General features: G+C 43.7%; 1 protein-coding gene across 1 annotated transcript in view; it reads right to left on the reverse strand.

Annotated features, from left to right (window-relative positions):
- The window catches only part of PHLPP1 (PH domain and leucine rich repeat protein phosphatase 1), a 100,164-nt gene that overhangs the window by 37,927 nt on the left and 40,311 nt on the right, over positions 1-21,926 (reverse strand). Inside the window, exons 3-4 of the mRNA XM_044293365.1 lie at positions 21,084-21,209; positions 10,926-11,092 (exon numbers count right to left, since the gene is read on the reverse strand). Coding sequence (XP_044149300.1) covers positions 10,926-11,092; positions 21,084-21,209 — 293 coding nt within the window. The remainder of the gene's footprint in view (positions 1-10,925; positions 11,093-21,083; positions 21,210-21,926) is intronic.

The following is a 21,926-nucleotide window of genomic DNA, read 5'->3' on the forward strand; positions in this document are numbered from 1 at the left end:
GTCAACAACATCTGATGGGTGGGGGTTCGACTCCCGACACCTCCACCAATCAGCTGTTTGAAGAGAAGGTGGCACTTGTACGAGCACCGTTTCCTCTTCAAGATTACACTGTGAGTGAAAGGAACAAGCACTTGCAATTACACTGCACCTCTGAGACAACGTGCAGTGTAATCTTGAAGAGGAATTAGCGCTCGCTCGAGCTCCGGCACCACCACTGCAGCCTCTGACACTGGAACTTGCTCCTGAATGGAGCTCAAACACAGTTCTGTTCTAAGTATAGTGGCCATGTTAGGTTACTGCAGCTTTGGGCCTATTGAAGTGAATGGGAGCTGAGCTGCACTTTGATGGAGCGGTGCCTCCTTCTCCATTCAAATTGCTAGTACCAGCCCTGGTGCAGGGATCAGTTGATCAAGGGGGTGCAAGGTGTCAAGCCCCCTCTGATCGGAACAAAAGGTCCCTTTGAAAATTTTGACCATCGTTATAACAAGGTATACAATATATATTTTTTTGTAATAAACGAATGTACAAACTCATATATAACATTTAAAATCCTGTCCATTTACAGGACAACCTCTTGACATTGCTGTAACTGATATTCGTTTAAGGTCCAATCATCGGTAGACATCGGTTAGCTTGGCATGTTCGACAGAAACAACGAGGTACGTCTCAGTGCTTAGAAGCCGCGTCTGAAGACTTCGGCACACAGATGAAGTAAATGGGCTTTACTTCAGCGATTATCAGAACATCAAGACAATCCAAGAGGAAGCAAATGAAAAGACGGCGGATAAGACCCTCTTTAGCTGCGTGTGTAGCCAGCTCATTCGCTGTTGCCTAACAACTAGAAGGAATAGTAAAGAGAAGGGGGCTAAGGAGGAAGGCGGTGTCTGGAAGCCACATGAGCACAATGAAGGGAACGCTGACATTTCATGAAAGGGTTCTTTGTCACTATCCGATGGATGGATGGAAGGAAGCGGCCTTTCAAAGAACAAGTTTATTTCAAACCGCTCATGATTTAGCCTAGAACACTGGACGGAAAGAGCAAATTGCTTAATATACAGAGCCATCTATGGAAAAGCTGTTCTAGACAAAACCGGCTAAGGAGCAGAAAGTGATCCCCGCCAATTTCTTTAAAGAGATAGTTCCATCAATTTTTTTTTATCACATAATAACCATCTGTGAAAATACGATGTAATTTTTTATCTTTTACAAAAAATGGGTGCATGGGTTTCTGGATATCATTTTTTTAAGGTCACTCCATGTATTCTAGTTCCTGTCCCGGCTCTTTCATCTTTGTTTTTCGATCTGGAGTTATGACAAGTCCAGGTCGGTGCCCCACAATTCTATTGTGTGCCAGATGATCAAACTGTAATCAGATGTGTCTGGGTCAAGAAAGTCAAGCGTCAAGACAACTGGTCAAACACAAATGATATACAGTATGTGACTAACAGTGAGGAGGATCTTCCCAATTTCATAAAACGGGAGGTAGATCCCCATACACACGGTAGAAAGAAGAAAACTGGATTGTAGAAATTGTCCAGCCGCTTGCTCGGATCTTTACAGAAAGCTTTCTCTTTCAGTGACTAAACGTGGCATATAACAAGTCACAAAGTTAACAAAATTTTGCACACTCTCCAATTTTATGCTTCTAAAACAATAAAAACGTAAAAGCTCATGCACAGGACGTTACAATCTTTGGTGCACAAGATATATTATTAATCATCTGGAAAGGGTCCTCCACTTATTTGTGAGATTTATCCAGAGGCAAGTATTTAAACGTGACCTAGATTTGAAATCAAGACAATGCCTGCAAAGTGGTCACCGTTAAATCTAGTGGCCAGGTCATAAAATTGGACATGACAACTAAATCAAAAAGGTGGAGTTAATGGCTTCAATTAGTGGTTCAAATGGGGGTCATGAACAAGTAATGGGACGATGGGAGCATCAATTCCTCTATGACTGTATTGTTCTGCCGCTACATCTAAACCACCGTTATTATGAAGCCCCTTATCAGCCAGGGACCTGGGGCTATGGACCTACTGTACCCATTTGTGAATGCTCGCTGGTGGGTTTCCACATTGCTCTACCTCATGAATTAAGCTGACTGCGGAGACTTTCTGCTACAACTAGAACACTTTTCCAGAGACACTGAAGGAGAGGTACCATCTCAGTTAAAATAGAGGCATATCTGCTGTAGATATAGGACAAGCAATAATTAACAATGCTGCTATCACTTTTGGTCAATCATTAAACATAATTAGTTTTATCACTTTTTTTACTATTCGTTTCATCATAATTGTTGCTGATCTTTTGTGCATTTACACTGGTCGAAAGTCGGTGCGATTGCTGAGGAACGACTGTAATAAATCAATGATAATGATAGTCACATCTAGAGTGAAATTTACAATATAAATACTATATAAAGCTACCATTGGAGGCTTGGGCAGAACCTGTGTGAAGTTGGCACCCCATGTTCTTAAATTTCAAAAAGAAATACACCATTCGTTTGTGCTGCGTTTGTGCTGGTTTGTGCCGCAAAAATGAACGTTTGTGCCGGTTCGGTTCCTGAGATATTGCGCGTTAGATTTTTATGAAGCACCGCCCATTTTCCACCCCATGTTCTTAAATTTCAAAAATAAATACACCATTCGTTTGTGCTGGTTTGTGCTGCAAAAATGAACGTTTGGGCCGATTTGGTTTCCGAGATATTGCGCGCTTGATTTGCTGAAACCCCGCCCACTTTCCACCCCATGTTCTTAAATTTCAAAAAGAAATACACCGTTCATTTGTGCTGCGTTTGTGCTGGTTTGTGCTGAAAAAATTAACGTTTGCGCCGCTTTGGTTTCCGAGATATTGCGCTCGATTTGCTGAAACCCCGCCCACTTTCCACCCCATGTTTTTAAATTTCAAAAAGAAATACACCGTTCGTTTGTGCTGCGTTTGTGCTGGTTTGTGCAGCAAAAATGAACGTTTGCGCCGCTTTGGTTTCCGAGATATTGCGTGCTTGATTTGATGAAACCCCGCCCACTTTCCACCCCATGTTTTTAACCCTGACTCTAGACCCCCCAGGTGTGCTGCAGCTTGCCCCCCTTCACAACTTTTTTTGGGGCACAAGCATATTATATATTTTTTTCTGCGTACTCTGACTGTGGCCGGGACTCTTAGGGTCACTGTTAGCGCATTGCACGCCCCACCGCTGATCAACTTCGGACGGTTGATCAGCGAGTTTGAATAAAATAAAAAAATCACATTTTTGGGCCTTTTTTTTTTTTTTTTTTGTTTGTAAGGTTTAGGGTAAGTTCCCGAACACCCGTCCCCCCACACACACGCACACCAAATAAAGTTTATCACACACACACACTCCCCTATGGCCTGCCGGATGTTCTAGGCGGCATACACCCAGCTTGCCTCCGACTCAGAGATCCCCAGTGAGGACGAGGATAACCCCACTTTCCTTTTGTCATCCGCGTCCTCCTCATCATCTAGCAATGATGATGAGACCCCAAGGCGGCGGAGACGCCGCCAGGTGGAGCAAGGAGACCGCCATGCTAGGGACCCTGTGGCCCACACTAGTACGAGAAGCTCTGGGGCTCGTACTAGTTTTCCGGCCCACCAGTTAAGACCACCGGAGCCCCCTACCGGTGAACTTGTCTGGTATACCCCAGAGCGTTTTGAGCCCGTGATTCCTGATTTTGTAGGCCAACCAGGAATCCAGATTTCCACAGTGGGCTTCACTGAATGAGACTACTTTAGTCTTTTTTTCAGTGACCCCTTTGTGAATCTGATGTTGGAGCAGACGAACCTGTACGCCCCACAGTTCATTGCTCAACATCCGGGCTCCTTTTTGGCTAGGCCCGGTGGCTGGACTCTGGTCTGTGCAGCCAAGATGAGGACGTTTTGGGGCCTCGTGCTGCATATGGGCCTAGTCAAGAAACCTAGTGTCAGGCATTACTGGAGTGGGGACGTCCTCTACCAGACCCCACTTTACAATTATGCAGATAATGCAGCATGTAACCCCCAAGGTGATCCTGCCTATGACCGCCTGTACAAAATCAGGTCGGTCATCGATCACTTTGGGGCCAAATTTGTACAAATTCAAGGATTCAAGGAGTACCACACTTCCATGGAGTACTACATTTATGTTCCCCTTCCCCATTTTAGCCCCTGACAATCGGATATAAAACTATGGGGATACTAGTATAAAAGTTATCCACGCAAAGGTGGTAACCCTTATTTAGCAGTGGGTGCATAAGGTCCCACACAAGTTTCCCGCTAACACCCAGAGTGGGGGGACATTCTGGGGGTTGAATACGGGAATCTCGCCCCTCGTACGCACGAAACTTGTAAGTGCACCCTGAGGTACTCCCACAAAGTTTGTACAGCTTCACGCCATACCTCGCCCGCTTAGAGGGAACATACTGGCGGATAATGAGTCTCCCCTTGAAAGCAATGAGAGACTCATCAACCGCGACTTCCCTTTCAGGTACATAGACCTGCACAAATTTGGCCCCAAAGTGATCGATGACCGACCTGATTTTGTACAGGCGGTCATAGGCAGGATCACCTTGGGGGTTACATGCTGCATTATCTGCATAATTGTAAAGTGGGGTCTGGTAGAGGACGTCCCCACTCCAGTAATGCCTGACACTAGGTTTCTTGACTAGGCCCATATGCAGCACGAGGCCCCAAAACGTCCTCATCTTGGCTGCACAGACCAGAGTCCAGCCACCGGGCCTAGCCAAAAAGGAGCCCGGATGTTGAGCAATGAACTGTGGGGCGTACAGGTTCGTCTGCTCCAACATCAGATTCACAAAGGGGTCACTGAAAAAAAGACTAAAGTAGTCTCATTCAGTGAAGCCCACTGTGGAAATCTGGATTCCTGGTTGGCCTACAAAATCAGGAATCACGGGCTCAAAACGCTCTGGGGTATACCAGACAAGTTCACCGGTAGGGGGCTCCGGTGGTCTTAACTGGTGGGCCGGAAAACTAGTACGAGCCCCAGAGCTTCTCGTACTAGTGTGGGCCACAGGGTCCCTAGCATGGCGGTCTCCTTGCTCCACCTGGCGGCGTCTCCGCCGCCTTGGGGTCTCATCATCATTGCTAGATGATGAGGAGGACGCGGATGACAAAAGGAAAGTGGGGTTATCCTCATCCTCACTGGGGCTCTCGGACTCGGAGGCAAGCTGGGCATATGCCGCCTAGAACATCCGGCAGGCCATAGGGGAGTGTGTGTGTGTGTGATAAACTTTATTTGGTGTGCGTGTGTGTGGGGGGACGGGTGTTCGGGAACTTACCCTAAACCTTACAGACAAAAAAAAAAAAAAAAAGGCCCAAAAATGTGATTTTTTTATTTTATTCAAACTCGCTGATCAACCGTCCGAAGTTGATCAGCGGTGGGGCGTGCGATGCGCTAACAGTGACGCTAAGAGTCCCGGCCACAGTCAGAGTACGCAGAAAAAAAATATATAATATGCTTGTGCCCCCAAAAAAAGTTGTGAAAGGGGGCGGGAGGGGGGCAAGCTGCAGCACACCTGGGGGGTCTAGAGTCAGGGTTAAAAACATGGGGTGGAAAGTGGGCGGGGTTTCATCAAATCAAGCACGCAATATCTCGGAAACCAAAGCGGCGCAAACGTTAATTTTTGCAGCACAAACCAGCACAAACGCAGCACAAACGAATGGTGTATTTCTTTTTGAAATTTAAAAACATGGGGTGGAAAGTGGGTGGGGTTTCAGCAAATCAAGCGCGCAATATCTCGGTAACGAAAGCGGCGCAAACGTTAATTTTTGCAGCACAAACCAGCACAAACGCAGCACAAACGAACGGTGTATTTCTTTTTGAAATTTAAGAACATGGGGTGGAAAGTGGGCGGGGTTTCAGCAAATCGAGCGCAATATCTCGGAAACCAAAGCGGCGCAAACGTAAATTTTTGCAGCACAAACCAGCACAAACGCAGCACAAACGAACGGTGTATTTCTTTTTGAAATTTAAGAACATGGGGTGGAAAATGGGCGGGGCTTCATAAAAATCTAACGCGCAATATCTCAGGAACTGAACCGGCAGAAACATTCATTTTTGCGGCACAAACCAGCACAAACGCAGCACAAACGAATGGTGTATTTATTTTTGAAATTTAAAAACATGGGGTGGAAAGTGGGCGGGGTTTCAGCAAATCAAGCGCGCAATGTCTCGGAAACCAAAGCAGCGCAAACGTTCATTTTTGCAGCACAAACCAGCACAAACGCAGCACAAACAAATGGTGTATTTCTTTTTGAAATTTAAGAACATGGGGTGGAAAATGGGCGGGGCTTCATAAAAATCTAACGCGCAATATCTCAGGAACCGAACCGGCACAAACGTTCATTTTTGCGGCACAAACCAGCACAAACGAACGGTGTATTTCTTTTTGAAATTTAAGAACATGGGGTGCCAACTTCACACAGGTTTGGGCAGATAAGTGGCAGAGGGACTGACAAATGTAAAGTTATGCACATGGGAAGGAATAATGCAAGTCACCCGTACATACTAAATGGTAAAACACTCGGTAATACTGACATGGAAAAGGATCTAGGAATTTTAATAAACAGCAAACTAAGTTGCAAAAAACAGTGTCAGGCAGCTGCTGCCAAGGCCAATAAGATAATGGGTTGCATCAAAAGGGGCATAGATGCCCGTGATGAGAACATAGTCCTACCACTTTACAAATCATTAGTCAGACCACACATGGAGTACTGTGTACAGTTCTGGGCTCCTGTCAACAAGGCAGACATAGCAGCGCTGGAGAGGGTTCAGAGGAGGGCAACTAAAGTAATAACTGGAATGGGGCAACTACAGTACCCTGAAAGATGATCAAAATTTGGGTTATTCACTTTAGAAAAAAGACGACTGAGAGGAGAATTAATATGTATAAATATATCAGGGGACAGTACAGAGATCTATCCCATCAGCTATTTATCCCCAGGACTGTGACTGTGACGAGGGGACATCCTCTGCGTCTGGAGGAAAGAAGGTTTGTACACAAACATAGAAGAGGATTCTTTACGGTAAGAGCAGTGAGACTATGGAACTCTCTGCCTGAGGAGGTGGTGATGGTGAGTACAATAAAGGAATTCAAGAGGGGCCTGGATGTATTTCTGGAGCGTAATAATATTACAGGCTATAGCTACTAGAGCAGGGGTGGCCAACCTTACATACACAAAGAGCCCCCCCAAAAAACGTATGACTACCAGGAGCCACAAGCTATACATTTACACACAAGTCACCGTATTTTTTGCCGTACAAGATGCACCTAGGGTTTAACAAAGAAAAATAAGATTAAAAAAAATATTTTTCAACCGATCTGAGGTCTGCAAAAAATATATTTTTCTTATTTTTCATTAGCAGAGAAAAAAAATATATATATTTTTCATCAGACCACAGATCAGACTGCTAAATCAGATCCCCAATCCTAATCTGACCTACAATAAGATCCCCTAACCTCATCAGACCTCCAAATCAGACCCCCAATGCTCGGATCAGACAACACAAATCAGACTCCCAGTGTCAGACCCTCAGTGCTCAGATTCCCCCCATGCTCAGATCTCCCCCCTTCTCAGATCTGACCCCCCATGCTCAGACCTGACCAACCCATACTCAAACAAGACCCCCATGATCAGATCTGCCCCATGCTCAAATCTGAACCCTCATGCTCAGATCCTCCCACTCATGCTCAGATCAGGCCCCCATTGCTCAGATCAGGACCCCCCCATGCTCAGACAAGAACCTACCATGCTCAGACAAGAACCTACCATGCTCAGTTCTATAATTTAAAAAAAATCTCTTCCCTCTTCTGATCAGGCACTGGACTCCTGCTACTCTGCAGGTCTGACACTCTCTCCACAGTGACCCGATGAGCACAACGTCAGGTCATAGTGCGTCTCCACATACTACGTTCTCACACTGTGTGCATCAGGACGTAGTGGAGAGTGAGCTGAAACTGCAAAGTAGCAACAGTGCCCGATCAGGAAAAGAGATCTGAGCATGGGGTGGAGAGTGAGCCGCCTGACTGCTTCCCGGCTCCACAGCTAGAGCCGCACTTGAAGAAGCAAAGAGCCGCATGTGGCTCAAGAGCCACAGGTTGGCCACCCCTGTACTAGAGAGATATCGTTGATCCAGGGATTTATTCCGATTGCCTGATTGGAGTCGGGAAGGAATTTTTATTCCCCTAAAGTGAGGAAAATTGGCTTCTTCCTCACAGGGGTTTTTTGCCGTCCTCTGGATCAACTTGCAGGATGACAGGCCGAACTGGATGGACAAATGTCCTTTTTCGGCCTTATGTACTATGTTACCAGAAAAGTGCCCAGGGGGTTATGTAACTATTTTATGGGAGATGGTAATGTACTTTTAGGGTCAATTCACACGTCCGTTGTTTCTTTCCTGATCTGTTCCGTTTTTTGTGGAACAGATCTGGACCACTTGCGTACCCATTCATTTTCAATGGGTCCTGAAAAAGAAAATCGTTTGCTGTCAGTTTCCGCTGTTCCGTTCCGCATGTCCGAAAAAATATAAAACTTGCCGTATTATTATCCGCAAAATCGGATCCTGGTACAATACAAAGTCAATGGATCCGCAAAAAACGGATGACATACGGAAACATTTTCAGGAACAACGGATCCGCAAAAAAATAAACTGACCGAAATTCGGGATATAGAAAAATACTGACTTGTGAATGGACCCTTAAAGTGACAGCACTTTATCTCCCGTTTTCTAACACGGCTCAATTGCACAATGTGACCAGGTGGATGTAGATACGTTTTTTTATCCGGTCGACATCCATAAACTGCCCCCTAGATATATCGGGTCATTAGTCAGTGACAGGATGGTTTGTGGCAAGTTATCCCATTCAAGTAGTTTTCAAGCAAGGTGGATTCAACAGCTTGCGCATAGAAGAAATAAGCGGGATAACCATGGAATGGTTAAACCCCCCCCAAGCGCCCACCTTATACTGACCGATCCCCTTGCGCTGCTGTTACAATGGTGTTTGAGTCCTAACTGCGCTCCACTTTCTTGCTCGGGAAAGTGCTGGCTGGGAAAGGCACCCAGTTAATCAGCGATTGCAAAGATGACCTACCTCAGCCAGTGATATCAGCCATTTTCTGCTATGTTGAGACGGCGGGCACCATCAGAAAGGCAGCACAGGGGATCAGTGAAGCGAGTATAATCTAGTTTTTTTTAATCATTATTTTATGGCCATCTCATATATTTCTTTTTTCCTACCGGAATACCCCTAATATGGCGATAACTGTATGCAATGATAATTTGTGTTTAACCCCATAATGCATAATGCTGTACATGCACGGCATTATGCGCACGCAACTGTATGGTGCGGACTGCTGAGGTGAGCCCGCTCCATACGCGGTGGGTAATGGGTAGGCACCCATCCGCAATGACGGGGTTCGGTGTGATTACCATTCCCTGTCATTTAACCCCTCAGATCCCATGTTTAAAAGCAATCATGGTATCTGTAAGGTTAGGGATAAGACTCCTTTTGCCTTTCGAACGGAGCCCCGCAGTGAAATCGTGGGGCTCTGATCGGTTACCATGGCCCTGCTGGAGGTTCCCAGGGTGGCCATGGTAAGCTTCCTGCTAAGCTCCGCACGAGGCAATAAAACAATGCAATCGTATTGAGCCACAGAATAAGAACCATAATCAAATGGTGCCACAAAAAAATGCATCGTCCCGCAAAACATAAGCTGGACCTTCCCATGACACTGGATACAGATACTCTCTATACAATGAAACAAACTTAAAAAGGACGATTCAAATCAGAAAGGGTTAATTTTTTTAACTCAATATGCACATACTTTTTTTTTATACTTAGAATTTTTGGTCATTTGTTCTTTTCAATTCAGCAGTACTGTGCAATTTAAAATTAAATACTAATCACTGTTCTTCTGTAGCAGTTAACAGAACCGATAAGACCTCTTATTAGTCATCAGTTTACTGCTTATGCGAGGTAAAGATGTTATCTGAAGGGTAATAATCATAAGAATAGAGGGCACTTTACATGGGCAGAGAATCCGCCAGATATTTGCTAATAAGCGTTCATAGGAAGGCTCGTTAGTGATTAACTGGCAATGTAAAGGAGCCACCCGATGACCAAGTGAAACGCATGTTCGTCAGGTAACTGAATAGTTTGTGTAGGCACCTGAAACAGTTTGTTGGCAGCAGATCGTGCGGTCTAAACACGCTCTGCTCCTGGCAAACAAGGTTATAGAGAACAGTGATGGCATTAGTAATGGCTCCTCCCCATACTGTGGAGGAGATCTCTGCATGTAAAAGTTTCTCTCCAGACAATCGCCTACAAAATTGTCCCATCTAAAGGGACCTTAGGTGTAGAACTGAGATAACAGAAAAAGAGCTCCATTGCTCTCCTGATAAGCCTAGGTATAGATGTCCACAGAAGAGCATTGGCACTGATTAGTGTAAAGTGTGATCTTCTAATTGAGTAACTACGGAGGGGGGGGGGGGGGGGGGGGGCTCTCTCTCTGGTCAAAGTGATGGTCTAGCTGGCAAAATAAGCAACACTATTTGCCGAGCTTAGAATAAATGGAGTGACAAATTATCTCCAGAATACTATCCACTTTTTTTTTATTACACAGAATATTCAAATATAGGGTTATAAAAATATTTAATGGAAATGTCTCTTGCAGTTAACCCATGCCACATACAAAAATAGGATTGATCTTCTTTCAGTCAGCATGAAAAATAATGAAAACTACAAAAGTCTGCTCTCGAGGGTACAAAAACGTTTCTAAAACAAACACATAGGGAGCATCCAGAAACTCCAGGTTCTTGGTGGATCACACATTTATGTCATATCTGCCTGACGTGGTATAAAGGTGTTTTGATGGAAACCCTGCAAGAGAATAAGGTAACCTACAAGTTTTACCTGTGAAGGTCATCAAGTGTTCCTTCAATGGCAGGGTCAGGATTAAGTCTGAGCGCATTCTGCTTCAGGTTGAGATGTGTAAGATCTTGACTGTAGAAAAGATTCTCAGGGAGGTGCTCCAAGTTGCAACACGACAGGTCTACAGAGCTGATACGCTGAGATGCAATCTGTGGATGAAACACAACAATGTTGTTTAGATCTTCAACTCTGTGCTTCTAAAATGTTATCTCATCTATCATCGTTTAAGGGGTTGTCTTGCCAGTTTAGAAATAAATAAATATATATATATTAATTTTTTAAATAAAAGTCTGAGAAGAGTGTTGCGTGCAATGTTTCCTGGCCCCCGTCAGTCTCTACTTTCTGGTCCCTCTCAACATGCAGGAAATGATTGCTCAGCCAATCACTCCATTAAGTAGGGTTAATTATTTTACAATGTTCAGAAGACGTTTTCTAAATATTTTAAATTGCATCTGTCAGCAGATTTGTACCTATATAACTGGTTGACCCGTTTCATTTTCACTTGTCAGCTGAATGCATGTGTTCAATCCCATGTTCATATGTTATCGCATTGCTCAGAAAAATAAAGTTTTAATAGCTGCAAATGAGCCTCTAGGAGCAATGGGGTCATTGCTGTTACACCTAGGGGCTTGGCTCTCTCTGCAACTGCCGCGCCCTCTGCATTGAATGACAGGACCATCGTCATGCTTTGCAGAGGGCACGGCAGTTACAGAGAGAGCAGAGCTTCTAGGAGTAATGGTAATGTCCCTGTTGCTACTAGGAATTTTTCTAATAATCGTTATAGTGACATTAAATTAGAAGCTCTTCTCTGTGCTGCTCATTATTAGTCCAAAGAATTTTAAGTATTGTGATTCCAATATGAAAGATTATTTCTGTTTTCTACCACAGTCTAATTCCTAACAGGATTTGCCAGGAATAACGCGTAGTCAACAAAAAAGTGGACCTTGGCCAGAAACTAATCAACCCAGTTATTATTTTCTCATGAACAAACAATTAGCACCGGGGTAAAGGTAAACTGCATTTTCAGTCCTCATGCCTCTACAGCAGTGCCTCGTGACGGCATCTCACCGAGAGGAGGCTCATCCAGAAGAACCGCTAAACAAATGTTATTACTGCTCATTTGTGATAATTACGAAACATGGATCCTCTCCTAGACAAGAAGCTGAGAGGCCCAAATATCCTGAAGAACGCCTTTGGATTTCTTTGGATTTCTACAATATTTTCTTTGCTTTTATGGTCAAATGATAGATAATGGAAACACAAATCCCACTGCCAAACAAGCAAAAAATAGCACACAGTTCAGCACAGTTGCAGAAAAAAAAAAATATATAACAATAAAGGGCCGAAAACAAACTTGGGCTCCAATTTTGTTCCGGAACGGAATTGCGGACCCATTCATTTCTATGGAGCCACACTATGTACTGCCCGGATGCGGAAATGCAGATACTCACTTCCGGGTCTGCAATTCCGTTGCCGAAAAAAATAGAACATGTCCTATTCTTGCCCGCGGACAAGATTAGGCATTTTCTATTATAGTGCCGGCGATGTGCAGTCCGCAAAATGTGGAATGCACATTGCCAGTGTTTTGCGGATCCGCAAAACACATACGGATGTATGAATGGACCCTTATTGGAAGGAATTCAACACCACTTCATCTATGCCAAACGGATGTAAGGCTAGTTTAGAACCATCGCTGAGAACTGTTAAATATCAAATAGTCTGGACAATTTAGAGGCAAGCATGGGATATGGAATCATCTCTTAATCCTATTTTCGTAAAGGGAGTTCGTCACCAGGAACTCCAATGCTAAACAAGGAACAATGCCTTGTAGGGCTAGATCAGCTGAATGTAATGAGATCTCTTAGTTAGCGATCCATTTGCTTCCTTCTGAAGAGAAAGTACTTTTAAGGCCTCATGCACACAACCGTTTTTTTTTTTTTTGCGGCTCGGATGCGGACCCATTCACTTCAATGGGGCCGCAAAAGATGCGGACAGCACTCCGTGTGCTGTCCACATCCGTTACACCGTTCCGTGGTCCCGCAAAAAAAATATATAGCATGTCCTATTCTTGTCCGTTTTGCGGACAAGAATGGGCATCTCTACAGTGGGCCGCCCGTTCCATAAATTGCGGAAGGCACACTGACGGCTTCCGGTTTTTGCGGATCTGCGATTTTCGGACCGCAAAAAACAGCACGGTCGTGTGCATGTAGCCTAATCCATATGAAAATGAGGAAATATGTCAGCAATATTTTGCCTATATAACTACTGCTTAACATGCTTCTGGGCACCCAAACATGGTTTAAAACACACCATTGGTGTTCTTCGGTGTCGCAAGAAAATGAAGTTTGATCGATATGCAAATGAGCAACAAAGTGCCCAGCAGGGCGTTTCCAACTGTTCAAAGAGCCGAAGCCCACCTCTTCAGAGAGCTGGCTAACTCCTCTGTGTGCTCCTACCTCCCTGCAACATCACCAACGCCCTCCCCATCTGTCAGTGACGTTGCTTGTACTGCGCATGTGCAGTGCCGCTGGCTCCATCACTGCAGGACCACGGCCCTCTCACATTGACGAAGCCAGCAGTTTTGCCATGGTAATGCTGGAAAGATGTTCTGGGCAAATAAAATTGCAATTATGTGGATTTCTAAACTGTTCAGCAATCACATCAAAACCACTAACAGGTAAAGTGGATAACATTGATTATCTCATCAGAATGACTCGCGGTGCGATATATCAAGCAGCAAATGAACAGTCAGTTATTGAATATGTGTTGGAAGTTGGAAAAAGGGCAAGTTTAAGGATCAGAGAGAATCTGACAAGGGCCGAATCATCATAATGATTGGATAGGAGAATGTCAAGAACAGGTCTTGGGGGGTGTTCCCAGTATTCAGTGGTTACTACCTATCAAAAATAGCCAAAGGAGGGACAACCAGTTACTGGATCACAGGAGACCAACGTTCACTGATGCATGAGAGGAGCACAGGCTAGGTTAGGTCCCATCCCACAGAAGAGCTACTGTAACACAAATTGCTGAAGAGTTCATGCTAGCTATAAGAGAAAGGTATCACATAGGGCAGCAGAAAACTGGTGAAAGTTTCCCTTTTACAGGACCTGCTGCCAGATACCAAATGACACCTTCAGAAGTCTTGTGGATTCCATTACCTTGATGGGCCAAATGGTTTGGGAGGTGCAAAGGTGACTTACACAATATCAGTCAGGTTGGTTTTTATAATAGGTCTCACAGAGATATATGCTTTTTCAGTATACTAAGATTTAAAACCAATAAAATCAAATATACCTATACATTTTTTAATGTTCCAAAATTAATAAGAATCCCTCCATGTGTAGTTTTCAGTTCAAGTTAGATGTTTACTTTGGGCTGTCATTTTTAGATTTGCCCAAAATATCTAGTTCATCACAGGCCTGCAATCCATACATTCCACAAGAATGTCATTTCTGATTATACAGAACTCAGAGGTTTACCCAAATTCCAAAGCATTGTTATACTAAAACCCTATTTCTACAGTATTTAAAAGGCAGAAAAGCCAAGTACACAACTGTACCCGCAGGAGGTCATTTATCAATGATTAAAGAGGACCTTTCACCACTCCTGACATGCCTGTTTTAATAGCTCCATGCATTCCCCATGTAATAATTCTGGAGCATCTATTCTTATGTCTCTATGTTGTGCTATTCCTCTATTATTTCCACTAGAAGTTATGAATGAATTGCTAGCAGTCTGCAGTAAGGGTACAGAGGGGTGGTAACCAGTTGGGGGTGTCTCCCTGCACAGTCTCACTCTATCCAATCAGTGCTGCCATTTTTTGACTGTGCAGGTGCACCCCCTTCCCCTAACTTGTTACCACCCCTCTATACTCTTACTGCAGACTGCTGGCAATTGATTCCTAACTTCTAGCAGGAATAATAAAGGAATGGCACAACATAGAGACATAAGAATAGATGTTCCAGAATTGTTATTACATGGGGAATGCATGTAGCTATTAATACAGTCATGTCATGAGTGGTGACAGGTCCTCTTTAAACCTTCATACAAATATCTATATGACCACAGTTTTTGCCAAACCGTCCCTAGATCACAGGCATTCTGTTAAACCATAAATTGTGAAGGATCCATTGATGGGTTCTATCAATTTCTATCAAGGATGCAAAATGTCAATGTGCATAAATTTAGTAACATAAATTGTATCATTAGAAAGTACAACTTGTCCCTCTAAAAAAACAAGCCCTCATACGGCTATGTGAACAGAAAAATAAGAAAAAGTTAAGCATCCGGGAAGGCCGAGAGTAAAAAAAACGGAAACGCAAAAACGGACAATCCTGCGAGTTCTTATTCTTCTGCCCTTTTTCTGTTACCGATCTCAGTTTGCCTATCCCTCTCTTTCTGTAACCATCTCAGTTTTCTTATCCTTTTATCCTCTTTCCATAGGTTTTCTTTATTTAAAAAAAAGACTTCGATAGAAAGCCTATTAAATATACAAAAAGGCAAAATAATAAAAGAAATAGGAGCTGTAAAAAATAAATGAATGGCTAGATTAAAACTGTCAGTTTGGTGAATTGGCACATACAAAGCGCATTCATACGACGTATAAAAACTACAGTATCTGCCAAAATCAGACAGCAAGGAGAAGGAAATTGCCAGTATTTATTCGATTCCGATAACCCCTGGTTGTTTTAATCCGATAATAGAGCACAACTGGCAATCTGAAGCACTCTAATAATCACCACTTTACCCTGGCATCTTCCATTATTCAGGCGGCATTAGCATAATTGGAATTACATTTCTAAATGATAATATGGCAGCCTAGCACACATGCTCTCCCGTAGATGAGCTGCTGAGAGGGAAGAAACACAGAATCCCTGCAGCGCTGAAGAGGCTGGCAAATTAGTGCAATTGAGATACCCGCTATACCATCCTAATTATACTGCAAAATCTAGCGCCAACATAAAATCCTGCACTCTCATGGCACGGACTGGGGAGTCCCAAGCTTCTAATGCAGACAAACTCATTCTCCATCCATACGGCTTGGAATAATGGGCTATAAATAAGCCAATCTCTAGCAAAGGCTGCAGACAAATCCCTGTATAACTCAGCAGGAGGAACATTAGCGGTGTGCTGACACGTTCAGTCTGAAAGGCAAATCATATAGGCATTACTCAAGCTTCACACAATCACCCACAGTATGCCAGTCTTCTGGAAACCCAGCCATTCCTTCCAATACATTATAGTCACACAAAACAATATAAGATATGCTTTCATTAGATCTGGTCGGAGCATCAGGGATGGCATCCATTTTTTGTTCTATTTATACTGTGTTCAGCACGGAGCCCTCTTCGCTCTGGAATGGGCACACCACAGGGACACGCAGAAATAGGCAAACGCTGTCGCTTAAAACATGTTGTATAATGCAATGAACTGCATTACTGCTATTTCTAGGTCTTCATCAATGGTGTGTCATAGAGACAACCGTGGGAGACAAGTTCATACTGGGCTATGTGAACAAGCCAAGGATCAATAATCACGGCAGAAATAACTGGACGGGATGTCCAGAGTGTGATGCTACCCTACTCTCCAGCGTCAATACCGTAATGACCTTCTTAGAAACCCCCCGCACCTCCTTTCAGTTTGGTCCTTGAGCTTTGTTCCACCTGAGGGGCCAAGGGACCTTCTTTTCCGGCTGCACTGTATACTTACTATATCCTGGCCTCCTTTCTGGACCTCTACTGAAATAAAGACAAACACTCTTTTGATATAAGGAAGTTCTCCGATAAAGGGACAGTTAGAATCCATTTTTAGTATTAGAATAACTCATCATGGCGCTAGGACTGCTTCTTTTTGCATAAATGACAATATAAGCAAAGCAAACGACAAGCCAGGAACAGGTCATATTTACATAAAACATTCCCCTTGGAATGAAAGGACGTGGAGAGGAAGTTTAACCAGTTCTCACACAAGTTTACAATCTGGGAAAACCCCTGTAGGACAGGCAGAATGGCGTAGGGAGCTTGCATTGATAAAACGGATGACATTTAGGTCTCCTTACCTGAAACTTTTTTTTTTGAAAACATACATGCTAACAAAGAGCTACTACAGGTGCTCAGATAAAAGATGACAAACTCTGCTCTGATGGGGGAAAGGAAAGAACAGGCATGTTGGAATTTAATATACTTTATTCTTTGGTTGCCACCAGAGGAGCTTGGCTTCAGCTTAGTCTTCTTCTCCACACTGAAAAAAGTGTGTACGGAATTAGGGGGGGGGGGGGGGGGGGGGGGATCTTTGGTCAAACATCTAAGTGAATGAGCATCTTCAAGGAGTTGCCTCGCTTAGGCAAGTGACAAACTGAATACAAGGCACTTGCGATTGTCCGTATTGCCTCCTTTGCTGGCTTTTTTCCATCACATTATATACACTGCACGTATACAGGGGTTGTGGCCTCCACTGCAACGCAGATACAAGATGGCCAGGATGGGAGCTGCTGCGCATGCGTGCCCATGTGCACAGTCCCAGCTAGGGCTGAAACAATTACACGATTAAATTGAGTAACCTCGACAAAAAAAAAATAATCCTTGATGCTAATTTTTTGCATCGAGGATTCGTTTGGGTCATGTGACCACAAAGCACGAGTGAATCGCTCGCTATTACTCACCGCTTCGTGGTCACCCGCCGGCTGGCACCACGTTGCACTGGATCCTGACTTACTTACATCGTCAGGACATAGTGCGCGCTTATGTGCACTATGATCCGACTCTGTGGCGTTGGGACAGTGCAGTGTGTGAAAGTGAAGATAGAAGATTGGCAATATCCCTACAGTAGAGGCAAGTATTTTATTTCACTGGTGCTGGGGACTTATGACTAGGAGGGAAAGCGAACCTGATTGCACTTGGGGGAGGGGGGGGGGGGGTGGGGGGCGCTGATGGCACTGGGAGGGCTGATGAGTTTTTATAAAGAAAAATGTTTTTCAATTCGTTTTTTCTTATTAGGAGTACTTGCTTACAAAAATAAAAAATCGATAGCTGCAGCCCTAGTCCCAGCCAATGGAGAGTCCGCCGCCTTTTCCTACAGTGTGCAAGCACGGCCACTGCTGCTGGATTGCAGGGTGGCCATAACCCCTGGCTAGGATCAGTGTATAAAGTGATGGAAACATGAATAAAGTCAGCAAAGGAGGCAATATGGTCAACCACAATACATTAGTAAGTGCCTTGCATTAACTTCCTCTACACTTGCTGAAGTGAGACAAACCCTGGATCGTCTGAATAATTATGGACATATACACATATGGCAGCCTTTATGACGTCCTACACTTTCAGGAGGATTGTAGTGAAAATCACCATGTGTGAACTAGGTGTAAACTGTTTTAGTAGCGCTTCTACTGTATAAAATATGCAACTAGTCTTCCAAAGCAAGATTAAACAGGATTTTACAATGAGTCACGTGTTCTGCCCACTTCTAACACACTGGCGTAAAAATTTCAGTGATCGCACATAAACTGTTGGCTGGCGGATTAATTATAACTGTGCCAGAATGACTAATGTGATTGCTGAAAGAGGAGTTACCAGCGCTCTCCTTAAAAAGTACACGTTCTACTATGTGTTTTGAGGTCTTGGCTGCCATGTATCTGCATATTATACGTTAATTAATCGATGCACTCATTTTCACACACATAGCAAATCAAATTACATTACACAACATAATTTAGAGACTAGATCCCCAACCTATAGTACATTTACCGCAGGGGTCACACAAAAGGTCTGGCATTCTCCTCTTTCTATGCTTTTAAGGCCTCTTGCACACGACCGTATGGCTATTCCAGTATTTTGCGGTCCGCAAAAAACGGATCTGCAAAAGATACGGATAACGTCGTGTGCATTCCGTTTTTTGTGGAACGGAACAGCTGGCCCCTGATAAAACAGTACTATCCTTGTCCGTTATGCGGACAATAATAGGACATGTTCTATCTTTGAACGGAACGGAAAAACGGAAAACGGAAGGCATACGGAGTACCTTCATTTTTATTTTATTTTTTTGCGGATCTATTGAAATGAATGGTTCCTTATATAGTCCATATACGAACCGCAAAAAAACTGAAAGTAAACAAAAAATAAAAATAAAACAAGCATTTGTGTGCAAGAGGCCTAAGGAGGATCTTTCACTGGTCCTGACTTTACAATTTTAGTACCTGGCGGTGTAAGGGGGGGATCGGTACAGGGAGGAGGAGACTGCTGCGTTTCTCAAGGGGCGTCTCCTTCTCCCTGGCTGTGAGCTGCCCAGTCTCAGAAGCGCGACATCCAGGGTGAAGGAGACCCCCCTTGAGAACCATGGCCATCTCCTCCTCCCTGTAACGATGCTATATATTAGAGAGATAGATATATATATATATATATATATCTATCTATCTATCTCTCTATCTCTCTCTATCTCATGCCCTACACTGCCAGGTACTAATATTGTAACGTAAAGTAAAAGGTCCTTTTTAAAGGGGTACTCCCATCACAAACAATGGGGGCATAGCGCTTGGATAATTCTGCTGAACTGTAGGAGCCCTAATATTTGTTATTTGTGAGCTCCTGGCTGCCCGCACCGATGACTGATAGCTCATTTCCCAAAGAAAAAGTTACCAATCATACTAATCAGCAAGGGAAGGGGGAGAAGAGCCAGGAGTTTTGTGAACATTGGGACTCCCAAGCTCTCCAACAGAATCTAGTGCTTGGCTCATGATAAAGCTGCTAAATAGGGATTTTAAGAAAACAGCTGGGTCCATCCAAGTAAGTGAGGAAGGAATTTCTGAAGAATCTGCAGGTTTGGCATTGATACATGTGAGGTTCCACCAGTGGTGCCTCCTGGATAAGACATTTTTTTGCTGCTCTTGCACATGCCATCACTGTTTTTCTCCTAGTTTTTCTAGGGATAGCTGCCGTTTTTCTGTTTTTGGTAAGGTCTGCTTCACAATTAGCCATTTGCATGGCCATGTATAATTTTGCATTGCATTTAGGTTTCATTTTATGATCTTTTTACTTGCATTAGGTACTTTATAGTGTATTACATACTTTACTGATTGTATTTCCATACTGCACAATGTATAGGTTAGGCTAATTTCACACTAGCGTTTTCAATTCCGCTATTGTGATCAGTCATAGGGTCTAAATAGCGGATGAAAACGCTACAGTTTTGGCCTCATTAATTGTCAATAGGGACAAAACCGAACTGAATGAAACAGAATGCATCAGAATGTAATCCGTTCCATTTGGTTGCGCTCCCATCGCGAACAGAATGACGCTGCAAGCCGCGTTTTTCTGTCTTGATGTGGTGCGGAGCAAGACGGATCAGTCCTGACACACAATGTAAGTCATTGGGGACGGATCCGTTTTCTCTGACAATAGAAAATGGATGCATCCCCCATTGACTTTCAATGGTGTTCATGACGGATCCATCTTAGCTATATAAGACATAATACAACCGGATCCGTTCACGAGGGATGCATGCGGTTGTATTATTGTAACTGAAGCATTTTTTGCGGATCCGAACAACGCTAGTGTGAAAGTAGCCCTACTTGGATCCTTTGCATGTAGTATTTTTGGTAACAATGGATCATACTTGGCAGCCTTTGCGTAGTACAATTAACTTATTACAGGAGGGCAATTCTATGGGGTCTCATTACTTTTCAGTCCCTTGTGTTTTTAATTGCTTTTACATACTGTCCTTTTTTGAGTGTTACATTAAGAACTATATTGGTAGGGTGCACAAATCATTGTCTTTTTTTCTATCACATGATAGATATGGGGTACCCCCACTTCCATATGGCTGCGCTGCTCTTTTCAGAGGATTATTACTCAGGGTCTCTGTCACTGGTTTATGCTGCCCTCCGATAGGGAAAATCCCCTTTCATTTAGAATACATGTGTAACTCAAACACAAATGGGGTCATTCATCAAACTGGGGTAAATTAGAAATGGTTATATTGCCCATAGCAACCAATCAGATTTCACCTTTTATTTTCCAAAGGAGCTGTCAAAAATGAAAGGTGGAATCTGATTCGTTGCCATCGGCAGCCAGTTCTACTTTACACCAGTTTGATAAATGACCCCAATAGACTTAAGAGTTTTTGTGACCCATCAACTTATAGTCTTACCTTGGACCCTTGCCGAAGCCACCTCAAGTAGTCTGTGAATGTATCAAAACAAACATAGTACGTCTGACTCTGAGGACCAGATGAACTGAATGCCAAACAGTGCTGGTGTTTCTTAACTTCTTCAACCTATGAAACAATATATAGTTATAAAGCCATTCTAAACAGAAGCCGATAAGGAAAGCGAACAAGGGAACACGTCGGGGAACATTTATTAAGGCCATTACAACACGAAAGTGGCGATAAAAAGCATTAAATTATGGCACATAGCATTATTTGTGAATTGTTACACTTCTCAGCACATTTCAAGAGAGCCAAGAAAAAGGGGATGGGCCTCCAGCAGCCCAATTTTGCTGTAAGTTACACCAGAAACTAGCGTAAATTATAGCTGAAGTCTACGCCAGCCCATTGCTACTGTTTATTTCAGTTTCCAGCGCATGGAAGAGATGTGTCCAATTTATTGCCTCCTAATAAATTAGGCTCATCTCATTACAGCGCACAGAAGATCACGATTGGCATAGGAACCACCAGTCTTGATAAATGTTCCCCCACAATTTGGGGTTAGACATGAAACAGGGGCGTAGCTGTAGAGGGTGCAGAGGTAGCAGTCACTACTGGGCCCAGGAGCCTGAGGGGGCCCAAAGTCCCTTGTGCCACATAAGGCAACAGTATTCTAGAAAGTGCATGACTGTCAATTTACACCTCTGGCTGGAGGGAAGGGTTTTGGTCAAGAATTTTGCATGGGGGGGGGGGGGGGGGGGAAGCAGTTTCCATTTTTCCTCAGCCAGCACGAAGGCTATGTGCTTCCCTGCCCCTAGCCACAAAGCAGTGAGGGAAGGGGGGCCC

This window comes from Bufo gargarizans, chromosome 5 (genome assembly GCF_014858855.1).
Source record: "Bufo gargarizans isolate SCDJY-AF-19 chromosome 5, ASM1485885v1, whole genome shotgun sequence".
NCBI lineage: Eukaryota > Metazoa > Chordata > Amphibia > Anura > Bufonidae > Bufo > Bufo gargarizans.